This window comes from Passer domesticus, chromosome 8 (assembly GCF_036417665.1).
Source record: "Passer domesticus isolate bPasDom1 chromosome 8, bPasDom1.hap1, whole genome shotgun sequence".
Taxonomy (NCBI): domain Eukaryota; kingdom Metazoa; phylum Chordata; class Aves; order Passeriformes; family Passeridae; genus Passer; species Passer domesticus.
The window spans coordinates 34,883,526-34,901,589 of record NC_087481.1 but is presented as its reverse complement, the minus strand read 5'-3'; the positions used below and the strand labels follow the sequence as shown (position 1 = coordinate 34,901,589).

General features: G+C 41.6%; 1 protein-coding gene across 11 annotated transcripts in view; it reads left to right on the top strand.

Moving 5' to 3' along the window:
- ZMIZ1 (zinc finger MIZ-type containing 1) overlaps positions 1–18,064 on the top strand; it is a 347,370-nt gene that overhangs the window by 173,893 nt on the left and 155,413 nt on the right. For all 11 annotated transcript variants that reach the window (XM_064430330.1, XM_064430321.1, XM_064430324.1 and 8 more), the window contains one exon: positions 17,018–17,127. In XM_064430330.1, coding sequence (XP_064286400.1) covers positions 17,068–17,127 — 60 coding nt within the window. In that variant the 5' untranslated portion in view covers positions 17,018–17,067. The remainder of the gene's footprint in view (positions 1–17,017; positions 17,128–18,064) is intronic.

Genomic DNA, 18,064 nt, shown 5'->3' with positions numbered 1-18,064 from the left:
GATTTTAGGTTTGTTTTTACAAAGACACTGTCACATGTGCATTTTCTTTCACTGGTGTTTAAAAAAGTTCAAGCAACCATTTCCAGCCCCCCATAATTATATATGTAGTGTACAAATTGCAGTAGCATGAAACAATATGCTCTTTTGCTGTATTTAAATTTTTGGTAGTACTGTATCATTAATTCAATTTTTTTTCACTGGAACTTCAGTTGCTCTTTGTGCATTTTGTTTATATTGTGAGGTCCCTATGATGTTTTCTAAACAACAGTTTTAGAACTTTAAGAAGTGAAAAGCTCTTAGTAGTTTCACTGTCATAATTTGTCTGTAAAAATATGGATTTTTTTCCCAAATTACTTCAAAGAGAAACTTGTTCAGCCCATGAGACAGAATTGTGGAGGTGCTGCAAACTCAGTCACAGATTTGGTAATCTCTTGATGTTTATTTGGATAGTTAGGGCTTCTTTTCATGGATGCAATCTGCCTGATAATAAAGATTGTGCAGTCAAAACACTGCACAGAAGTTGACTACTCTGTTCATGGCAAATCTTGGTTTTCTGCAAGTTTACCAATAGCTAAAGTAGCCTTGCTTTTGTTTTAGAAAGTGAATATAGCTGCAATGTAGAGATGAAGTGTATGTGCTGAAAAACAGAGACCCTTTGCATTGTGATTTCTCTGTCTCTAATTTTAAGTGATAGAACTGCTGTTTATCACGGGTTTTAAAGTTCTTTTTTATCATGGGTTTTATGGTGTTAGTTTTAGGAGGAGGAACTCCTACCTCTGTTGATTTTTAAGTATCAGACAAAGACCCTCATTTTGCATCACAGTGATAGCTGTTGGAAGGAAAAAACGTACAATTTCTCAAGAACTAGTGTTTAAAAACTAATGTTGGTTGAGGAAGACCAGTAAATGGTGGAATACTTTTGGAGGGGCGGTGGGTGTCCTTGAAAGCAGAAGATGAATTCTTCATGGCTAAGAGCATCTTTGTACAAATTAGGTCTTGTATTTCTATTGATCAGAGTAAGCTGAATAGTTCCAGGGATAATTAAACCTGGGACAGAGACACAGCTTTATGGTATTGCACCCAGTTCATTTTTCACCAAAAATCATTATGTTAAAAATAAATATTTGCATTTGTGTTCAGTACTTCTGTTGGTAAACATAGATCTGTAGTAAGAGAGTTATTTTGAGACTAGTGCAAACAGGAATTGCTTTTCCCTGCAGATTTGGGCAGAAACCAGTAAATTACCTGGCTATAAGTACTTCATGCAAAGGGTCAGTAATGAAGAGTCATAAAAGCCTGTAGCCAATGTCTTCACCTGTGATTTCTACTACTGGATGCATCAGCCTTTAGGTTTTCAGGCTGAAACATCTTTAAAACACTGATTTGAGAAAGCAGAGAGCTCATCTTTTGACAGTGAGTCATGTTAAGTATCAAATTTGGGTGCTTGAACTTGTCCAATATTTCTGATTTTTTGCCCTGGTCTTAGCAACTGTGTATTTGGTTTTAGAGAAGATACTTTACCCCACTTAAATTTCTGTAACTGTTTTAAGGAGTAAGGGTTCTAGCACAATTGCTACCAGAATAATGATGAGCTGTTTTATAGGCTTCTTTAAGTGCAGACAATGTTTCCTGGTTAATATTTTGAATATTTGATGCAAAAAATGTAAATTACTAAAATACTCTGCATCAGGTCTTCCATTTAGCATTATCCTTTCACACTGCGGAGTAAACTAATGAATTACAGCATGATTACATAGCACATAATTAACTTTGTAATTAATATGCAACTGCCACTTAAACTAAAGTACTGCTTATAAAGATGTACGGCAACAGTAAATCACAGGTCAGAAGTAGCACTTTGGAATTTTCAAAAGAATGAGAGTAAATGCAGAATCACTTACAGCAGCAAAGTAAGTTAATTAAAAAGCAGATTAATTGTGAATGTCCTGTTTAATTTTAAATACCTTTGCTATTTCTTTTCCCTGAAGAAAGAACAAATTTAAAGCCTAACTCATTCATTGTTTTCTTAGATGACATATTTAAAAATGAGCATTAAACTGTCCTGGTTGAGATTAGAATTTGGTTAGTATTCCTTTCTCATCTTGGTGCATGAAAGGGTAGCATGAAACCAACAACCTTTTACTTGAATGAATTCCAGCTTTCTGCCATGGTCTTTTTTTTTTAGCTTGTTTTTCTACATCAAGGCAGTGAAACAAAGATAGTCAAACCAAGTCCATCCTTTATTTTGCTGATTTTTTTAATTTTTTTTAAGGCGGACGAGGGTTTGTTCTGTGGTATTGTAACCAGTGAAGAATGACAAAAGGTCTAAGTTCATTTACTTCACACAAACTATTTTTTTGCAACTGTCCCCATTTGCTGGTACCCCCAGCAGTGGTGCTAATGCTGGATGCCCTGGTGCAGACAAATCACAAACTTCACAGGCATGCAGAATGACACAGCACTAAAATTGCATGTCTTGCTCCAGGTTTCCAAAGTATTAGCTGTCCTTTCCTATATCCTTTTCCTTTCCATCCATCTCCATGTGAAATGCTGTTGATAATGGCAGGGAATTGAAATCCCTGATGTAGGTGTGGCCATACTGCCTTGGTTCAGACTGTGCTTGATCAGTGGAAAACACTATTGATAATGGTCATATATTGAAATATCCAAATATTGAAAATACCAAACAGAGTATGCCAAAGTTTTAGGGTTTTTTTCAAGTAGAAATGGCACATTTTTGAGATCTCTGTACCCAGAGGCCATGGGAAACTAAGTGTTACAGCTCTTTACCACCTTTTTGACCTTCTGAAGGTGGTGCAATATGGGAACTAGACCCTGCAAGTGTATGGGATGCTGTTCATGTTATTCAGTACTTCAGTATGGGCTCCTTCAGCTATAGGCTGTACTTGATCTCTTTTTGGATATATCCTGCTTACTGTCTGGTTAAAATAAATTAACAGGATAGATGTCACAATCAGTAGAACTTGGCTACCCTAAGCATATAATGCATCTTTTAAAAGAATTAGTGTTTTTTGTTAATGTTTCTTTTGTGAACCAAACTGATTTTTCATGTTGAGCAATACATGACAAACAGCTCTAACTTTAGAGCTGAAACCCTTTGATTTCTGTATTCAGTATTCATGGTGCTCACTATATTGTTGGTTGCTTCATCCACGTGATGCTATTTTTTTCCTTTTTAAATGGCTATCTGAAACTTCTGACCTGGAACAAAGAGTGATAGATGCTTCACAGTTGCTCTTCATTCTAGATAAATAATCATTCAGGCTTAATTACGTGCATCTCTCAGTATTCATGAATATCTGCTGCCTGCTTGAATAGCTGGGAGGAAATATACATTGCCCTTACAAATCTTTCAGAATAGGCTGCTGCTTGTATTGTATTTAGGATGAAAAAAAACAGGAAACAAGCAACACCACACACCAAAAAAAGGAAAAAACCCTAAACACTAACCAGAAAACCACCCAAACAAAAAATCAGAAACCAGGAATTCTTCATTTTCTGTTTGCTGGCTTTGTTTTTCTTCATTGATTGCTCAACAGGGTGATTACCATGAAAACTGATATGTAAGAATAATCCTGATATGTAAGACTTACTCTTCAAAAATAAAGAAAAAATTACTGGAAGTAGGATGTGCATCATAAGTAGAATCTAACCTAATGGAACCTGGAAGAAGGTTTGTCATTTGAGTTTCATGTGTCATTTAGTGGGTCATAATGTGATAAACAGGTCAGTTTTATAATCATTGGATTTTTGCCTTAGTGGCTCAAAAGGGAAATGAAGCTTTAGGGAGGTGTCTTTTTTTCTGAAAATGATGTGTGGTGCCTTCTTGGAGGTTCAGTTCTCGGCATTATGAACAGATGCTTCTGAACTAATCTCAAATGTCACATTTCATGCATAAACCCTGGGGGATTAACAATATCAGGATTCCCTGAGAGTGTTCTTGGAGGTTTAACTTAATACTCTCCCAGGGAAGTGTCCCACCTCCTAACTTGATGGATGCTTCCAGGCCTTCCCTTTGGATCTCTAACGCCGATCCAAGTACGGCCAGGGGAGAGGGGACACGAGCAAGATACTGCAAAGCAGTGGGGCTTTGAGGCAGCCAGTAAAAAGCATGTGGTGTAAGAAAGTCACAGAGATCTCATCAGAAGAGATACCATGATTGGATTTTGCATTAAAATGGAGAGTTCTCGACATCTGGTAGAGGAAAAATCGCAGCTCCATAATTATGATTGAGTTAGTCGTAATAGTTGGGAGAAATGCAGACAATTTAAAATATGAAAAAGTTAATCTCCTGTCTAGCAAATGCCCACTTTTCTATTTTAAATATTTCAGTGACTGTTCAAACAAGCTTTTATTTTAAAGTAGTAATAAGTAAAAAACTCACTGTTGTCTGGAAATAGAGGTACTTGTGATGGATGCTTTGATAAACTCTGTAACTGTAGAGGAATTGACAGCTACGTTTTTAACATATTAGCCAGCTTTTTTTTCCTTGTAATATGTATTTGATATGTTAGGTTTAGATTTAAAAAAAAACCCTAAACCCAGAGAAATTCTTCCTTAAGCCTCTGTTAGAATGAGTTCCTGTCTAAACAGAAGATAAGAGAGAGGGTTTAGCTGCAGTTCTCCTCCATCTACGTGGATGTTTTTGTGATGAGGTTATAATATATGTTAACATTATGCTGACACGGACAGCTCTAGCCAATAGGTTAAAATTGTTAGGTAGTTTGTCTTTTTGACAGATCTCGTCTCCATGTCTAGCAATTTATATGACCTTCCAACTCTGATATTTTCCTTGCCAGTGTGTGTCCTAACCACCTCCCTTCTCTACCTATTGGCCCTGCCTCGTTCTCAGAGACTGACAAGGCAGCCTGTGCTTCACTGAACCTGTGAGGAGGCTGCTGGGTCACCCTCAGGGTTAAATGCTGCTTTATTCTGTTGAGTGTTAAATTGCTTGTTCAATTCTTGGACATGTTTTCTTAAATGAATGTTTTAAACTAATTTAGAAACTCAATTTCTTGCAGGTAGAGCCATGGCAATATGATGTATCAAACAAAATGTATCGCATTTCTGTGATTTCCCCTCACAATTTAGTACATGGGATGATTCATTAATACCTAGACTGAAGCTAGGCATGTTCTGCATCATAGATGAATTAAGCTGCAGAATAAAATCCCTGTTTCTGGGACAGATTTGCTGAGTATCACTTGTGTGAGCTTTTTCTCCCAGGTTCTGTAACACTCAGGATTTGTTTGATCTTGCAAGAAAGTGTTTACCTGAGTTGGTAATATGAATTCTTTCTTCCCCAGCACTTCATCCTGTTCTGTGTGCACATGTATGCTTATGTCTGTGTTTTCATGTGTTATCTCAATCAAACCCTTAGAAAAGCAGATCTGTTGGCTTTCAGAAGGAAGGAGGCTTATTAAAAAATTCTGTGCTGGTGAGGTGCTTTTCACAGGCCAGTCAGAAAGCTCTTGAGAACTTTGCTGCTAACACCCATCACAGGTTTTCTTCCCGTAGCTGCATAACAGTGCTGCAGTTGCTGTGCAGTTCGTTAGTGAGTCTTGGCTCTATGACAGGTGTGATGTATTAAAAGCACTTTTATTACATAATGATGTTTAAAAAAACTTGAATTGCAGGTAATAGAAACCAATCTTTTCTAGAGACTTGAACAAGTCCTGAAGGAGAAGCTAAGGCAAGGGTGGGGTGGGGAGCAGATATGGCAACTCTGATAGCCTGAAGAGGTGGCAGCAATAGACTAACTTAGGTCCTTAGCAGTACTTGAGAGACTTGAATAAATTAGAGTTATCCCAGGAAAGAGGTATCTAAATGGGTTTTAAACCACTTCAGGGAATGAATCTGTATTCCTAATGTCAGCTGGAAGCAGAATAGGACAATCTGTTAACATATTGAGCTTCTTGTGACAGTCACAGAAGGAAGAACTTAGTTGTTAGGACATTGTCTGGGGCTTAAGTGAAAGGTTCAAAATTGTTTGTGTTGACACTTTGGACAAATCACCTAGAGAACATGCAACTGAGCTCCTGCAATGTACCTCTGCTGTAGAAGTGACCAGAGTAACAAAACTCTAGTAGAGAGCAAGTTTGGATCCCTAAAATAAGGTCAACCTTTGAGCAAAATACCTTTCCACTTACCATTTTTGAAAAGTGTATTATTTTGTTGCTCAGCAGTACAAGGCACAGTGTTGCTTTCAAAATATATCCCTCCAAATTTCAGATGTAATACACCTCAATTACTCTGGGGAGAAAAAAAAAAGGTGCCAAAATGCAAATTGTAACCACTCAAGGATCACAAAAATCAAGAGCAAAAGACAAGGAGACGTAGGGCAGGGTTTTACTCTCTGCAAGGTTTGATATTGTCACAATAACATGTCTCCTTGAGTTCATCAGAACCTTTTCAAAGGGAGTACTTGTTTCCTTTTCAGGGGAGGCAAGTGTTGTTTCCAAGAGTCATTTCACCAACTCCTGCCTGCTGAAGGCTGTGCAGTGTGGCTGCTCTGCCAGCTTTGTATGCGTGTCACCAGCACATCACGTTTGATCACAATGAAAGTCACTCCAGAGTATGTCTAATCAGGCAGAGCTTCAAGAAAAACTTGAAGGCTCTAAAGCTGACCTCTGGAGTCTATAGTGTTGCTGTTGGGAGCAAAGAAGAAAAGTGTGCAGCTTTTTGAGGTCTGTTCCACTGTTATAATAACCATTTAACCAAAAAAAAAAAAAAAAAAGGAGAAGAAAGGAAGGATATGAGTAGAAGAAAATACCATCTGGACTTTAACTGTTTTTCTGTCACCTGGATGTACAGTCGAAGTTTATCAAGTTAATTCTGTATTTGGAAGTCTGGCTGAATGCTGGAAATTTTGTCTTGAAATTGCGGGAAGGGTAACATCAGATGTTTTATCCTTAACTTTGAATAATACATTCATTAGTCGCTTCATCGTTAATATTAAACTAGCATGTGGCATCCCTAGTCTGAATTGTAATTTGTGTTAGGCACTGTGTGTGTTTGGTGGAGATGGTGTCTGCCCAGAGCAGCACTGGGTGTAATTGGAAAGCCAGAGAAGCTGAAGAAGTGAAGCCTTTGGTGGTGGAGAAGAGCTCAGGTCTCTGTTCACAGGGCTGGCTTTGTCCTGCAGTTATGGGAAAGAGCTTCTGGGCATATACTTTGTAGTAATGATGGTGGTATGAAAAATGCAAGGCAGTCTAAGTGTCTTAATTTATGGACCACACTATAAATAATTCATTAGCCATAGTGTTCCTGTTTACATTGTCTGTAATAAAAATGGGAAGTCTGCCTGCTTCAGTTTGTGAGACAGTTGTGGCTCATAAGTTGTCAGGCTCACTCCTGGTCTGTTCCAGTGGAAACAGCAGTGGCGATGATGGGAACTGTGCTCTGCTCTTCTTAACAGGAGATACCACATTGGTTCTTAGTCTTTGCAGTTGAGGTAGCTTTTGTTCTGACCACGTTTAGCATTCCTATAGTTGCTGCTTTGAAATACTTGAGAGGATTTTCAAAAACTTGGTGGAGATCTGTGTTGTGCTCTGCCAGATGCCCTTTCAGCTTTGGTTTGCTGTCACCTGAGGGTGAGAGACCTAGTGGAGGTACAACTAACAGAGATCTGTGCTCTCAGAAGAAACTCTACTGAAATCTGCTCCTGATTATCCCAAGAGGTTTGGAATTCATAAACCTTTGAAAACTAAATTGTCTGTTATGATTCTTGGTAAAAAGAAACTTATGGTAAGTGTAAAGTTCTCTTTATTTGCCTCTAAAGGAGGTGTGGTATGCTGGTAGTTATTAGAGGCCAGCTCCTCTCCATTGATCAGGTGGTGAGAAAACCAAATGGGGAAGAGGATCATGAATGTTTCAGTTAACTTCTTTCTTGAAGGCAGCAGGCTTGGTGGTTGTGTAAAGCTCCTGCAGTATTTTGTAATCTAGGTGTCTGGAAGAATTTCTGTGTTACTGGAATTATGGAATTTCCAGTGTCCTTGGAAAGCACAAATAGCAACAACTACACTACAGATAGACAATTAGCAGGGATGTGTGCAGATTTGACTTTATTGGAATTGAAGGCATTTCAGTTGCAACTAGTTTTAAAATATGTTGTTTTCAAAATCAATTCTAGGGTGTCCAAAGTGTTTCTGGGCTTTGTGATAAAGTTTCAGTAGTAATGATTTTGTCCCTTTGGGTGTGTTTCAGGTCCTTGAATACTAGCTGTTGAGACTAACATAAACAGCAGTCACTTTTCAAGTCTTCCAGTATATTGGATCACAATGTTTGATTATGTATGTACAGAAGAGTTCTCCATGAGGGATACACAGTCATTTGATTTGCTTGTCCAATACTGGCTCATTTTATCCAGACTCTCAGTACAGCTTCTTAAAATTTAGGATTTGGTGGCAACTTGAAACACTGAATGTTTATCCAATTGTATTGACAATTCAGTAAAATCAAATTCTTTGGTTTTTGCTGTATGTTCTGCAGGTCCAGAAATACTCCTATAGATAGCTATCCAGTCAGCTGCCTTAAAATGAAGATGATAAAACAGATTATAGGCATTACTAAAACTGTAGTTTTGTGCTGTCTATATAATGTCCTGTATTTCTAGTTTAAGTTACTTAAAAGAAAGTAACCCCCTAGCAGTAAATTGTCATAACTCAAAGCAAGTGGAGAGTTTGTGAGAAGCCCCATTTGGATAGCACCTAAAAGCAGTGCAGGCAATGTAATTTGGCTGCCAGCAACTGCTCTGTTTCTCCAGTTAGAAAAGTTCACAGCCATCCAGCATCTACTTTACTTTTTCAGGTATATTTAGTTTTTACAGGTTTTGCTGGTCCTCCTGAAATTTATATTGCTTCTATTCTGGGGAGCTTGGTAAATATTTACATTGCATAAGAACAGACCAGAATAATGGCTGATGTCAAAATTGTTGGAGCTTGTGTCTCAAGGCAGCTATTCAGTTGCTCTGTTCTCCAGAGACTTTGCTGATGGAGCTAATGTTTTTTCTCCATTCCCTCCCTCTCCTTGAGTGGTCTTCTGCAAAGTAGTGATGCTTTCCCTAGTGGCTTATAAGAAATCATTGGTTTTAGGAAGACTTCCTTATTCATAAAATGAAAGAAAATAGAATAGATCTTAATTTATAGACAATAAAGAGAAATTACCATCTACTCTGACTATTTGTCTTCTTTATGTTGCTAAACTTAGTGGGGGGGGGGGGGGGGGGGAGGAGTCCAAATCTATCCTCATTCCTTTACTTGGTGCAATGTAGTTTGGGGATAGGTGATCGTTATATTCTTTGTGTTGCCACTCAGTAATGAGGAATAGAAGTTGTGATGGTGCAGTATCATGAGAAGAAATCAGCAATTTCCTTCAAATGCTACAGTTCAACCTCCAAAACATGCCTGGTTTAATCAGATAAGTTAGAGGGCCTTCAGTGTCAGAATGCAAATCCTTCTCACTTCTAATTCACAGTGGGCTTGAGATAGTTATTGCTAGGAGCATTTCTTTAGGTTGACCCAAGAGATTTTGACCTCTCTTTGTTAAATGGCAGGCTATCTGCTGCAAGAGCGTTTTTATCAGAGCATAGCAAACATAGAGTAACATCTTCAATTTTTGACAGGTAATTGTTAAAAATATATGCTGCTAGTGCCATCTCTCCTCTGTCCTTTTCTCTTCCTTCTGAGACTGTCTTTGACAGTTTGGTTAGGTCATTACTGTTTCCTCTAGACCTGTAGAAAATGCTTATATTAGGTTGTCTTCTGTAGCTCATCTCTCAGGTTTTAAGCAAATAACTTAGGTGCTCATGTCCAAATCAGCTGGTTTTCTTGAGTAGCTGATACCTAGCAAAAGCAGGAAAAAGTTTCAAGTTCATAGATGTTCTTTGTATAAACTCAGCCCCCAGAAGGTGTGTAAAGCCAGGTGATGTTAGCTACACTACGTGGCTGTTTGCAGGATTTGGTAGGCAGACACAAAGAATTCTCAGCAAATACTTTGCATCTTGCCACAGAACCTCCGAAAGAAGCAAGCTTTCATTAGGTAAATAAGCAAGCACTGCATGCCAGAATGCAAAGCTTTTTCTGTTCTTATGCTCACCTGACTTCTGCAATCCTCCCACTGAGCCCAGAAGGTGGGAAGAGGGCTTCAGTTTAGAGACTGGCAATTTATCAGGGAGAGATTTTTTACATCCTTGTTGTGTGAGTGAGGAGGGACACTGGTTATGAAATTATTTGAGCACAACCCAGTAAGCTTTTAGGGATGGCTCATTTGCTTGTAGCTGTCCCAGTGAGGGTTAGTATTTCTTACCTGCAAGCTACAGCAGTACATCTAGTAAACCTCTGGATCAGTGGGTTCTGCTGTGAACTGTCAATGTTTGTTCTAGCAGATCTGTCTATATTGGAGTGTGCAAAGCCTCTGAGAGCGCTATTGCAGGGCTCTCAGTCCTGGCTCCCCAGTAGCACACTTCTACACACTTTTGCCTTTAATTTTGTGTTATTATCTCTTGCTGTTTTAAACTGCAGTGTCCTTTTACCTCCTTGCTCTCCCTAAAGATAACAAGCTGCCAGAGCTGATGACACTAGGAGCTGAACGGAATGCAGGGAAACCAACCTTATAATACAAGCTTGCGGCAGGGCAATTACCTGTGATCTGCAGATGCTGCTCTCGGTCTGAGGAAACCACTCATTTCAGCCAGCAGGCTGGAGGTGAGGGCTGCCGGTGCAAAAGGCAGTTCATGTGCTTAATGGTTAGTGCTGGCTGGTGGCCAACTTCTCCATGCTCAAGGGAGCTCTCTCCTTAGCTTACTCTTATACAGTGAGTGAGGTTTTTTTATATTTCTATGTCTGTACTTAAGTATAGGTCATATCCCGGTGCTGTGTGTGTGCTTCCAGCTAGCCCGACCACCTTGGCTTTTGTAATCAGGGTGCAGATGTGCTCCATGATTGAACAACTTGTGCGCACCGCCGCTCCTCCTCCCAGAGGAGTCCAGCAGGCTTGCTTATGCAAGCTGTCATGCTGTCTTTTTTTCAAAAGCATGTGTGGGTTTGCTTTTGTGTGTATCCGGCTGGCTGTTGGTGCCTGCATATAATAGGCTCTGTGTATAAAAACGTTCCCAAGCACACGGCTGCGGAAACAGCTTCCTTAAACCCGACAAAATTGCCAGCCCTTGCAGCTCAAGCCACCATAAATTACAAAAGCCTGCTCCCACCTCCCTGAAGCTGTGCCTGCCGGGCGCTGTAAGCGCATACACACTCGCTTTCCTTCTCTCGCAGTCAAAGATGATAGAAAGTCTTCTGGGGATTACTGCACATTTGTAGAGCAACAATGGAAAGCAGCACAGCACAAATATCTATTCTCCTCACCCGGCATAACAAACGCTGCTTTGTCTCACATCTGGCCCTTTTTAATAGCTCAAAGCCAACAGCAGTAGCTATTTAACAGCTTATGGTAAATAAAGCTTTATTAAAACAATTTCTTTTTCAAGTGTTTAATGATGAAAACAGCCTTTCACCTGACATTTTGTAATTATTGTACCATATCTAGTAGAAGAAATATATTAGTTGTCGTAGATAGATATTAAACTTTTTCCAGCAGATGCTCTTTGAAAATTCTCGTACTGAAAAGCGGGCTCAGAGCCCTGTGAATGCTGTGTGAGCCATGTGCCCGAGTGCAGACGTGCCGAGCTGCATTGTGCCCGCGCTGTGCGGGCTGTCGGGGCTGCGCCTCGGGGCTGGGCTGTGCCGCGGGCGGGCACCGGCTGGGGCGGAGAATCCATGCAATTACACGCAATTAGCAGCGTTAACCTGCGTGTACACACGGAGGTGCGTTCTGATAGCACGAGAAACAACTTCTTACAGTATGTTTAATGGCAAGGGAAATGTCAAGTGGAACTAGATGGTTTTTGTCTCCGGACCGCCACGTTTTACCACCAGGACAGGGCGTTAAGAGAAATAATGTCCAATAATTTCTTATATCCACCGCTGGAGGTGACAGGCTCCCGGGAGCTGCTGCGCTGGTTCGGACCCGGCTCCTCGGGGGTCCGTGCTTGGGGCGATGGAACGCGGCTGCTCCGCCTCGTGGCCTCTGCAGGACCACCGCCCCGGGCCATGGGTCCCCCCCGAGCTGTCCCGTTCCGTCCTGTTCCCCCCGGGCTGTCCTGGTCCCCCCGTTGCCCCCGTTCCCCCCGAGCTGTCCTGTTCCCCCCGGTCCCCCCGGTCCCCCCCGGTCCCCCCCGTTCCAGCGGCGGGCGGTGGCGCGGCCCGGCGGCGCCCCCTGGCGGGCCGCGGCCGTTCCTGCCCCCGCCGCGCTCCGCCGCTGCCGCCCGCAGCCCCCGCCTTGTTGCTCCATCAAAGTCGCTTCGTAGATACAGATTGCCTTGCCCTCTCGTAGGACCCTCAGCATGGCGGGGGCTTGAAGGAAATTATTAGTTTTTAGCTGATTGAATAAACAGCATTAACCAACTTGTGTGCTGTGGCGGCAGGGGGCAGGGATGTTTAGAGCTGCTGTGCTGAATCCCTGCTTAAGGAACTGATCTTCATTTTCCCTTCTCACCTACTGTTAAAATTTCTTAACCGATAAAGGTATTTCCTGTGCCTTTTAATTTACGGCCCTCTTGCCTTGAGTGGTCCGAAGTGCCTCCAAATTAGATCTTGCCTGCTGCAGCCACCGCAGGGTGGCTGGTCCCCTGTGGAAACGGAGACCTGGCGTGACGCTGTGCTGCTGGCCTCGAGCGCCGCTCACAGCAGCCTCCCTGCTGCCTGGCAAGGGCTGCCTTTCCTCCTCTGCCCTCAGAGTGGATTTCTGGTGGAAACATTATTTGCTAAAAACTTGTTTCTGGAGGAATGGCGCCCTGTTGCTGCGGCAAGGGGGTGGGTACCAGTGCTTGGGGCTGGGCAGCAGCTGATGTCTCCAGTGAGCTCCAGCTCTGCCCAGCAGTGAGGGAAGGAAGCCAGTGGGAACAAGAGCAGAAGCACCATGTGAAGTCTCTCTAAACCCCCGGGAGAAGGCTGGGTCTGTTCCAGTGATGGTTCAGGTCTCCCTTGGCCGCAGGGCAGCAGATTTCCCTGGTCCCTTGGTCCCACGGGGGCAGCGGGCTCACTGTGGATGGCAGTTCTGGCCATGAGGAGAGCTCACCCCAGAGCAGAACTGAATCCACGCTAACTTTCAAACGCTGAATGGTTTTAGACATGTTCGAAGCAGTGGTGAAATGTCTAGCTTAATTTTTTTCCCCTTCTCTAGGAGGCTGTTCAGGCTGCCTTAGGAACTGGTGGGGACCATATTTTACTTAATTGTGTTGCTTGGAAGTCCAGTTTCTGATATAATAATTGCAGTCTCCTCACCTGAACTGTCACCTGACACAGAGTGTAGCAGAATCTCATGAAATTCTCTTTCATAGAGCCACTGAAAAATTTAATTTGTTTTTCAATGTGGAGAAATGTTTTGTGGTAATGGTTTAAAAGATTCAGTATGTTTAGGGTTAAAAAAAAAAGGCTAACAGGTCGATACATCTGTTCCTTTAAAAAAATGCATTCTCCATTTTTGAGACATTATAAATATGTAGATGAGGCCTCTTTAATTACTGCCTAGGGCTATAAACTCTCGGTGCTAGAGGGAGGGAAAAATGAAGAATAATTCGCCCCCGTTTTTTTGTTTTGTTTTTGTTAAGAGAGAGAGACTGGGTCTTCGCCTCAGAAAAGAAAGAATGGGGCTTTTTATTGTTGAATTACCAGAAGGTGGTGGAAACACTTTTTGTTTATCCTTTTTGATGGGGTTAGCATGTAAAGCAGTAGTATACAACCTTTCTGGCTAATGTGTGCACCAAACAGAGGGGATTTGTTACAAAGCACCAGGAAAAATTCCCTTCTCTATCCTCCTCTGCCAGTACCCTTAATCCTGATCAGCAACATCCCCTGCTGTCTCTTGAGCTGCTCGCAGGCCTGAATCTCAGCGTGCTGTCTAATGCGGGGACACCGCAGGCCAGCCAGGGACCCTGCAAAGTCGTTTTCACTTGTGACCTGATAAGTGCACAGCACTTAACCGAGTAGAAGTCTGTTCTTATTCAGCCCTGACGGCCTTTCTGTATCTTAAGTACTGTTATTTTCGACTAAGGTGATCTTGCTGCTACTTTTAAAATAGGATGAGATCGACAGAAAGGGCAGTTTTTAAAATTTCAGGACATGGATGTGCATGTGGGGAATGAGGCCAGAGTACAGCAATACCCATGTAGTAGGTATATTACTGGAAATTTAATTCTTCTGTTATTTTTCTTCCAGCCAAAATGGTCTGGTGTCAAAATGCTTATTCTTCTGTGGTGAAATTCTGATCTCTATGATAATTTTCACTTTCCATGTTTAATCTTTTAATTCTTGCTGAGGCCCATGAAAGAGTAATTTCCAGATAATAATGGTTTCCCACTAATAAGCTCTGTGTTTTTTATAGCAGAAATTACTTAGAGCCAGTATGCTCACTGAAAAAAAAATTACTCTATTTGATGCTCTTATGATGTGTCTGAGAGTAAGATAAAGATGAGTCTTGCGGTGGTGAGACAGGGCATTTCAAATACAATGTGTACAATTTTAAATACTTCATGTGTACAGTTTTGGCTGTTTTGGTTTATGCAACAAATGTTTACTGTCCAGGGGAGTTAGTGGGCTGAGGGCCTTCTCTGACCAGGAGAAAATGAATGAGATTGGGCTGTGAAAGTAGCAAAGTGTCAGCAGTAAGGGCTGCTGGGTGATCGCCCATCCATGCTGTGAGGTAGAAGAGGCACGGGGAGCCTGGCAGGGCAAACATTCAGCCATAGAGCTAATGATGTGAGAACAAGTGGAACTGAGCGTGGAAGTGAAAATTCTTCTAGCCCACTAGGGGAAGGGTGAGAGTTAGAGAGTGCTTTTCTATGAGAGCCATAGGATTTTTACACCAAAACTATTTTGGAGACTGAATTTGATCAGTTTATTACAGAATTTGTGTGCCCTGTCTGTGTAGCAGAGAAGGGGGTTGCACTCACAGTCTCCTTTCAGTCTCCTTTTTTTTTTTTTTTTTTTTTTTGGGTTCCTGCTCAGGTGAGTTACTTTTGTGTCTTCCGCCCTTCGGCTTTTCCAGAGAAGCTGTGCCATGTGGGAGAAGTGGCAATTTGGACAAGTACTGTAGTAAGCTGTGGCTCAGCTGGCTGATAGCAACCTTTGATTTTGTTTATGGTTAACTGTGAGGCAGTGAACTGGAGTGGCATTACATGTGTACACATGAAATTGTGTAATTCAAAAATGTCATGACTTTCTTTAAAAAAAAGGTGTTTCAGTTTGCATGTCTTCAAATTTTTCAACAGACATCTGTGTGCTTGTATATGTATTTGTTTTTGTTTTCAGTGTGCCTTTCTCCTTCTGTGCTGATGTTCAATTAAAATGCAGATAATGTGTCCTAGCTTGTAAGATGGATTACTGGTGAAGTACTGTCATGTCTAGGCTAGCTTATCTCTTGATAAATACCTCTGCTGTCCACTGAGAGATTAAACTTCATGACTACTGAGGTCTGTTTGGGGGTCCTACAGGCAGATAAGACTGTAACTGGCTTTTAATAAAATATATCAATTTACATTTACTAGAGGACCTTTAGATGGTACTTGCTATTGAGAAGGCAGTGGCATAATCAGAAGATAATACTTGCATGTGAAACTGGTTCTTCTGTTTCATAAGTATTATAATGTATTGACAGGAATGCTTATTGAACCCTCTTGTGTCTAGAGCTGGGAGGTGAGGAGCTTGAGCTGCTGTTCTAAGACCTCATTTAGCTGTCTAGCAGAAAAGATTTTTTTCCCTGAGTCTAATCTAGCCGGAGCCACAAAAGAACATTATCGGCTAGATACAGAAATCTCCCGCAGTTTGGGTGTGTGGGATGCCTGCAGATCTGTGGTCTGGGGTCTGTCTTGTTGTGAGAGCTGTGTAACCAAGGTTCCCACCACAGGGAACACTCTTCCCTTCCCTGAGTTTGAGTATGGACGGTGCTGGAATTGTTTAACTGAAGAGATCTTGAGTTGTGTACCAGAAGTGGTGAACTGCCAGCTTCTCTGGAAGTATCTGAAAAATTCTCTCTCTCTCTCCTGTGTGTGGAGGGAGCAGGAAACAGTTTTGTCATGAACAGTGCTCCGAATAACAAACCACTCAGTGCCACTGAAGAGGTTCATGAGGAAGAGGTTTCTGTGCAAGACTGGGACCTTGCTTGTGCTACTATAAAGTTTGGTGTAAATAGGGCATCTGGGTATATATTTCTGTGCCCACTCATTGTTCATAACTCCAAACACTACTTTGAGTCTTACTTCTTATTTTCTAGATTTTTTTTTAAGTTACTGGAAGGTTTAATTTGCCTTAAATTACACTGTTAAGAGATGGATCTAAAGACTTCAGGCCATGTTTTTCCAGAAGTAATGAGTAGTTTCTTCAGCTACAGATACCTGAATGAACACAATTTTTCTAGAAGGCAGGAACTGCGCAGCCTTTGCTCTGAAGATTAGGCCTATTCCATATATATATTCTAGGTTGTGCATCTGGACATCTGGTTGTGCATCTGGATTTGTCATTCTTAAAGTCTGGGCTGTGCTGTGGATCCCAGTCCTTCCTGCCCTGTCATCTTGGCTATTTCAAGGGCTCGTGAAATAGATTTGCTAGTTGGAGGGGAGTCCAAAATGTACCTGTTGCTTTTATTTTCAATCCGGAAATCCAGATTCTTCTGAACACACATTTTATGCTATTTTTGGCCATGTAATACTCTGCTGTATCTGATTCATTTAATATTTATGGGAGGTATTTTCTCTTAGATGAAGATTAGGAAGAATCTCCATGCCCTTGTCCTTGCAAAAGCTAGGCTGTCATTGTTATTTGGATTATTATTATTTTATCTCACAGTGTGCTCAGAGGTTTCTTATAAGCAGCTCTGTTCAACTGTTCAGGTAGTGGAAGCGTATGGACCATGTTCAGTGATCTTTATTGTCCTTCTTGTCTTGCAGATCGAGGGATTTTAATGGCTTTCAGGTAGAAGAAAGTGGAGACAATCAAAATGAATTCTATGGACAGGCACATACAGCAGACCAATGATCGGCTGCAGTGCATAAAACAGGTAAGTGAAGGTGGAGCTCATTGCTGCTAAGTGAGGGTTGGGTGTTGTGTGGCAGGTGCTGCATATTGCAGTTACCTGTTGCTTAATGAGTGTCCTTGCCCTTCAGAGGGAAGGAATGAGGCACGCTAATCTCATTGAAGAGAGCATCTGCTGTGAGAGCTGGTGTATTAACCTCAAAAGCCCAACTTTCCCGTACACCTTTCTAAGAACTCTTTAGCCTGTAGACTGAACAGGTCTGTCTCAGCTGGAAGCAGAGTAGTGCTCGTCCTGCCAGCTCAGCCCCGGAGGGTCACAGCAGGCAGCTGTCATTCTAGTGCTCTGAGCACAGTAATCCACAATTCCAATGGGCCAGGTTTGATTTTAATCCAGTAGCTGACCTGAGACCTGCACTGCCTGGAGACTCAGAACTTGGATGGTTGGCATGCCTCCAAGTGCTCGGAGTGCTGCTTAATCAGTTTGCATGGAGATTGTAAAAACTTCTGATTGCGAGGTAAAATTTTCAGAAGCATCTGTTTGTGAAGATGAAGGGCTCTTCACATGCCACTGCCTTTCAGTGAATTATGTCTCATTTACAGATTTCCCCACTGTAACTGTTCTTGCAAATGCTTTTGTAACTGAGCAATGGCAAGGATGCAGAGACTGTCTTTCCCTGTTTTACCCTTCTCAGTGAACTGTGCTCTCTAGGGTTGCAGGCAGTGTGTATTCTCCTCTTGTGTATGTTCTTATCCACAGGCAACAAACCTAACAGAATTTTCATAGCAATAGTCCTTTTAGAGGAGGTGAGCAAGAGAATGGTTTTTCATATTGATATTTCCTGTATTTATCTCTAAGTCAATGCATGTGTGCAGCAAACAGGTGCATAAATGCAAGTTACAAACAGATATTTTCAAGATCCCATCTGGATCCAGGAGGTGAGCTCCAAAGTTCATCTCTTCAG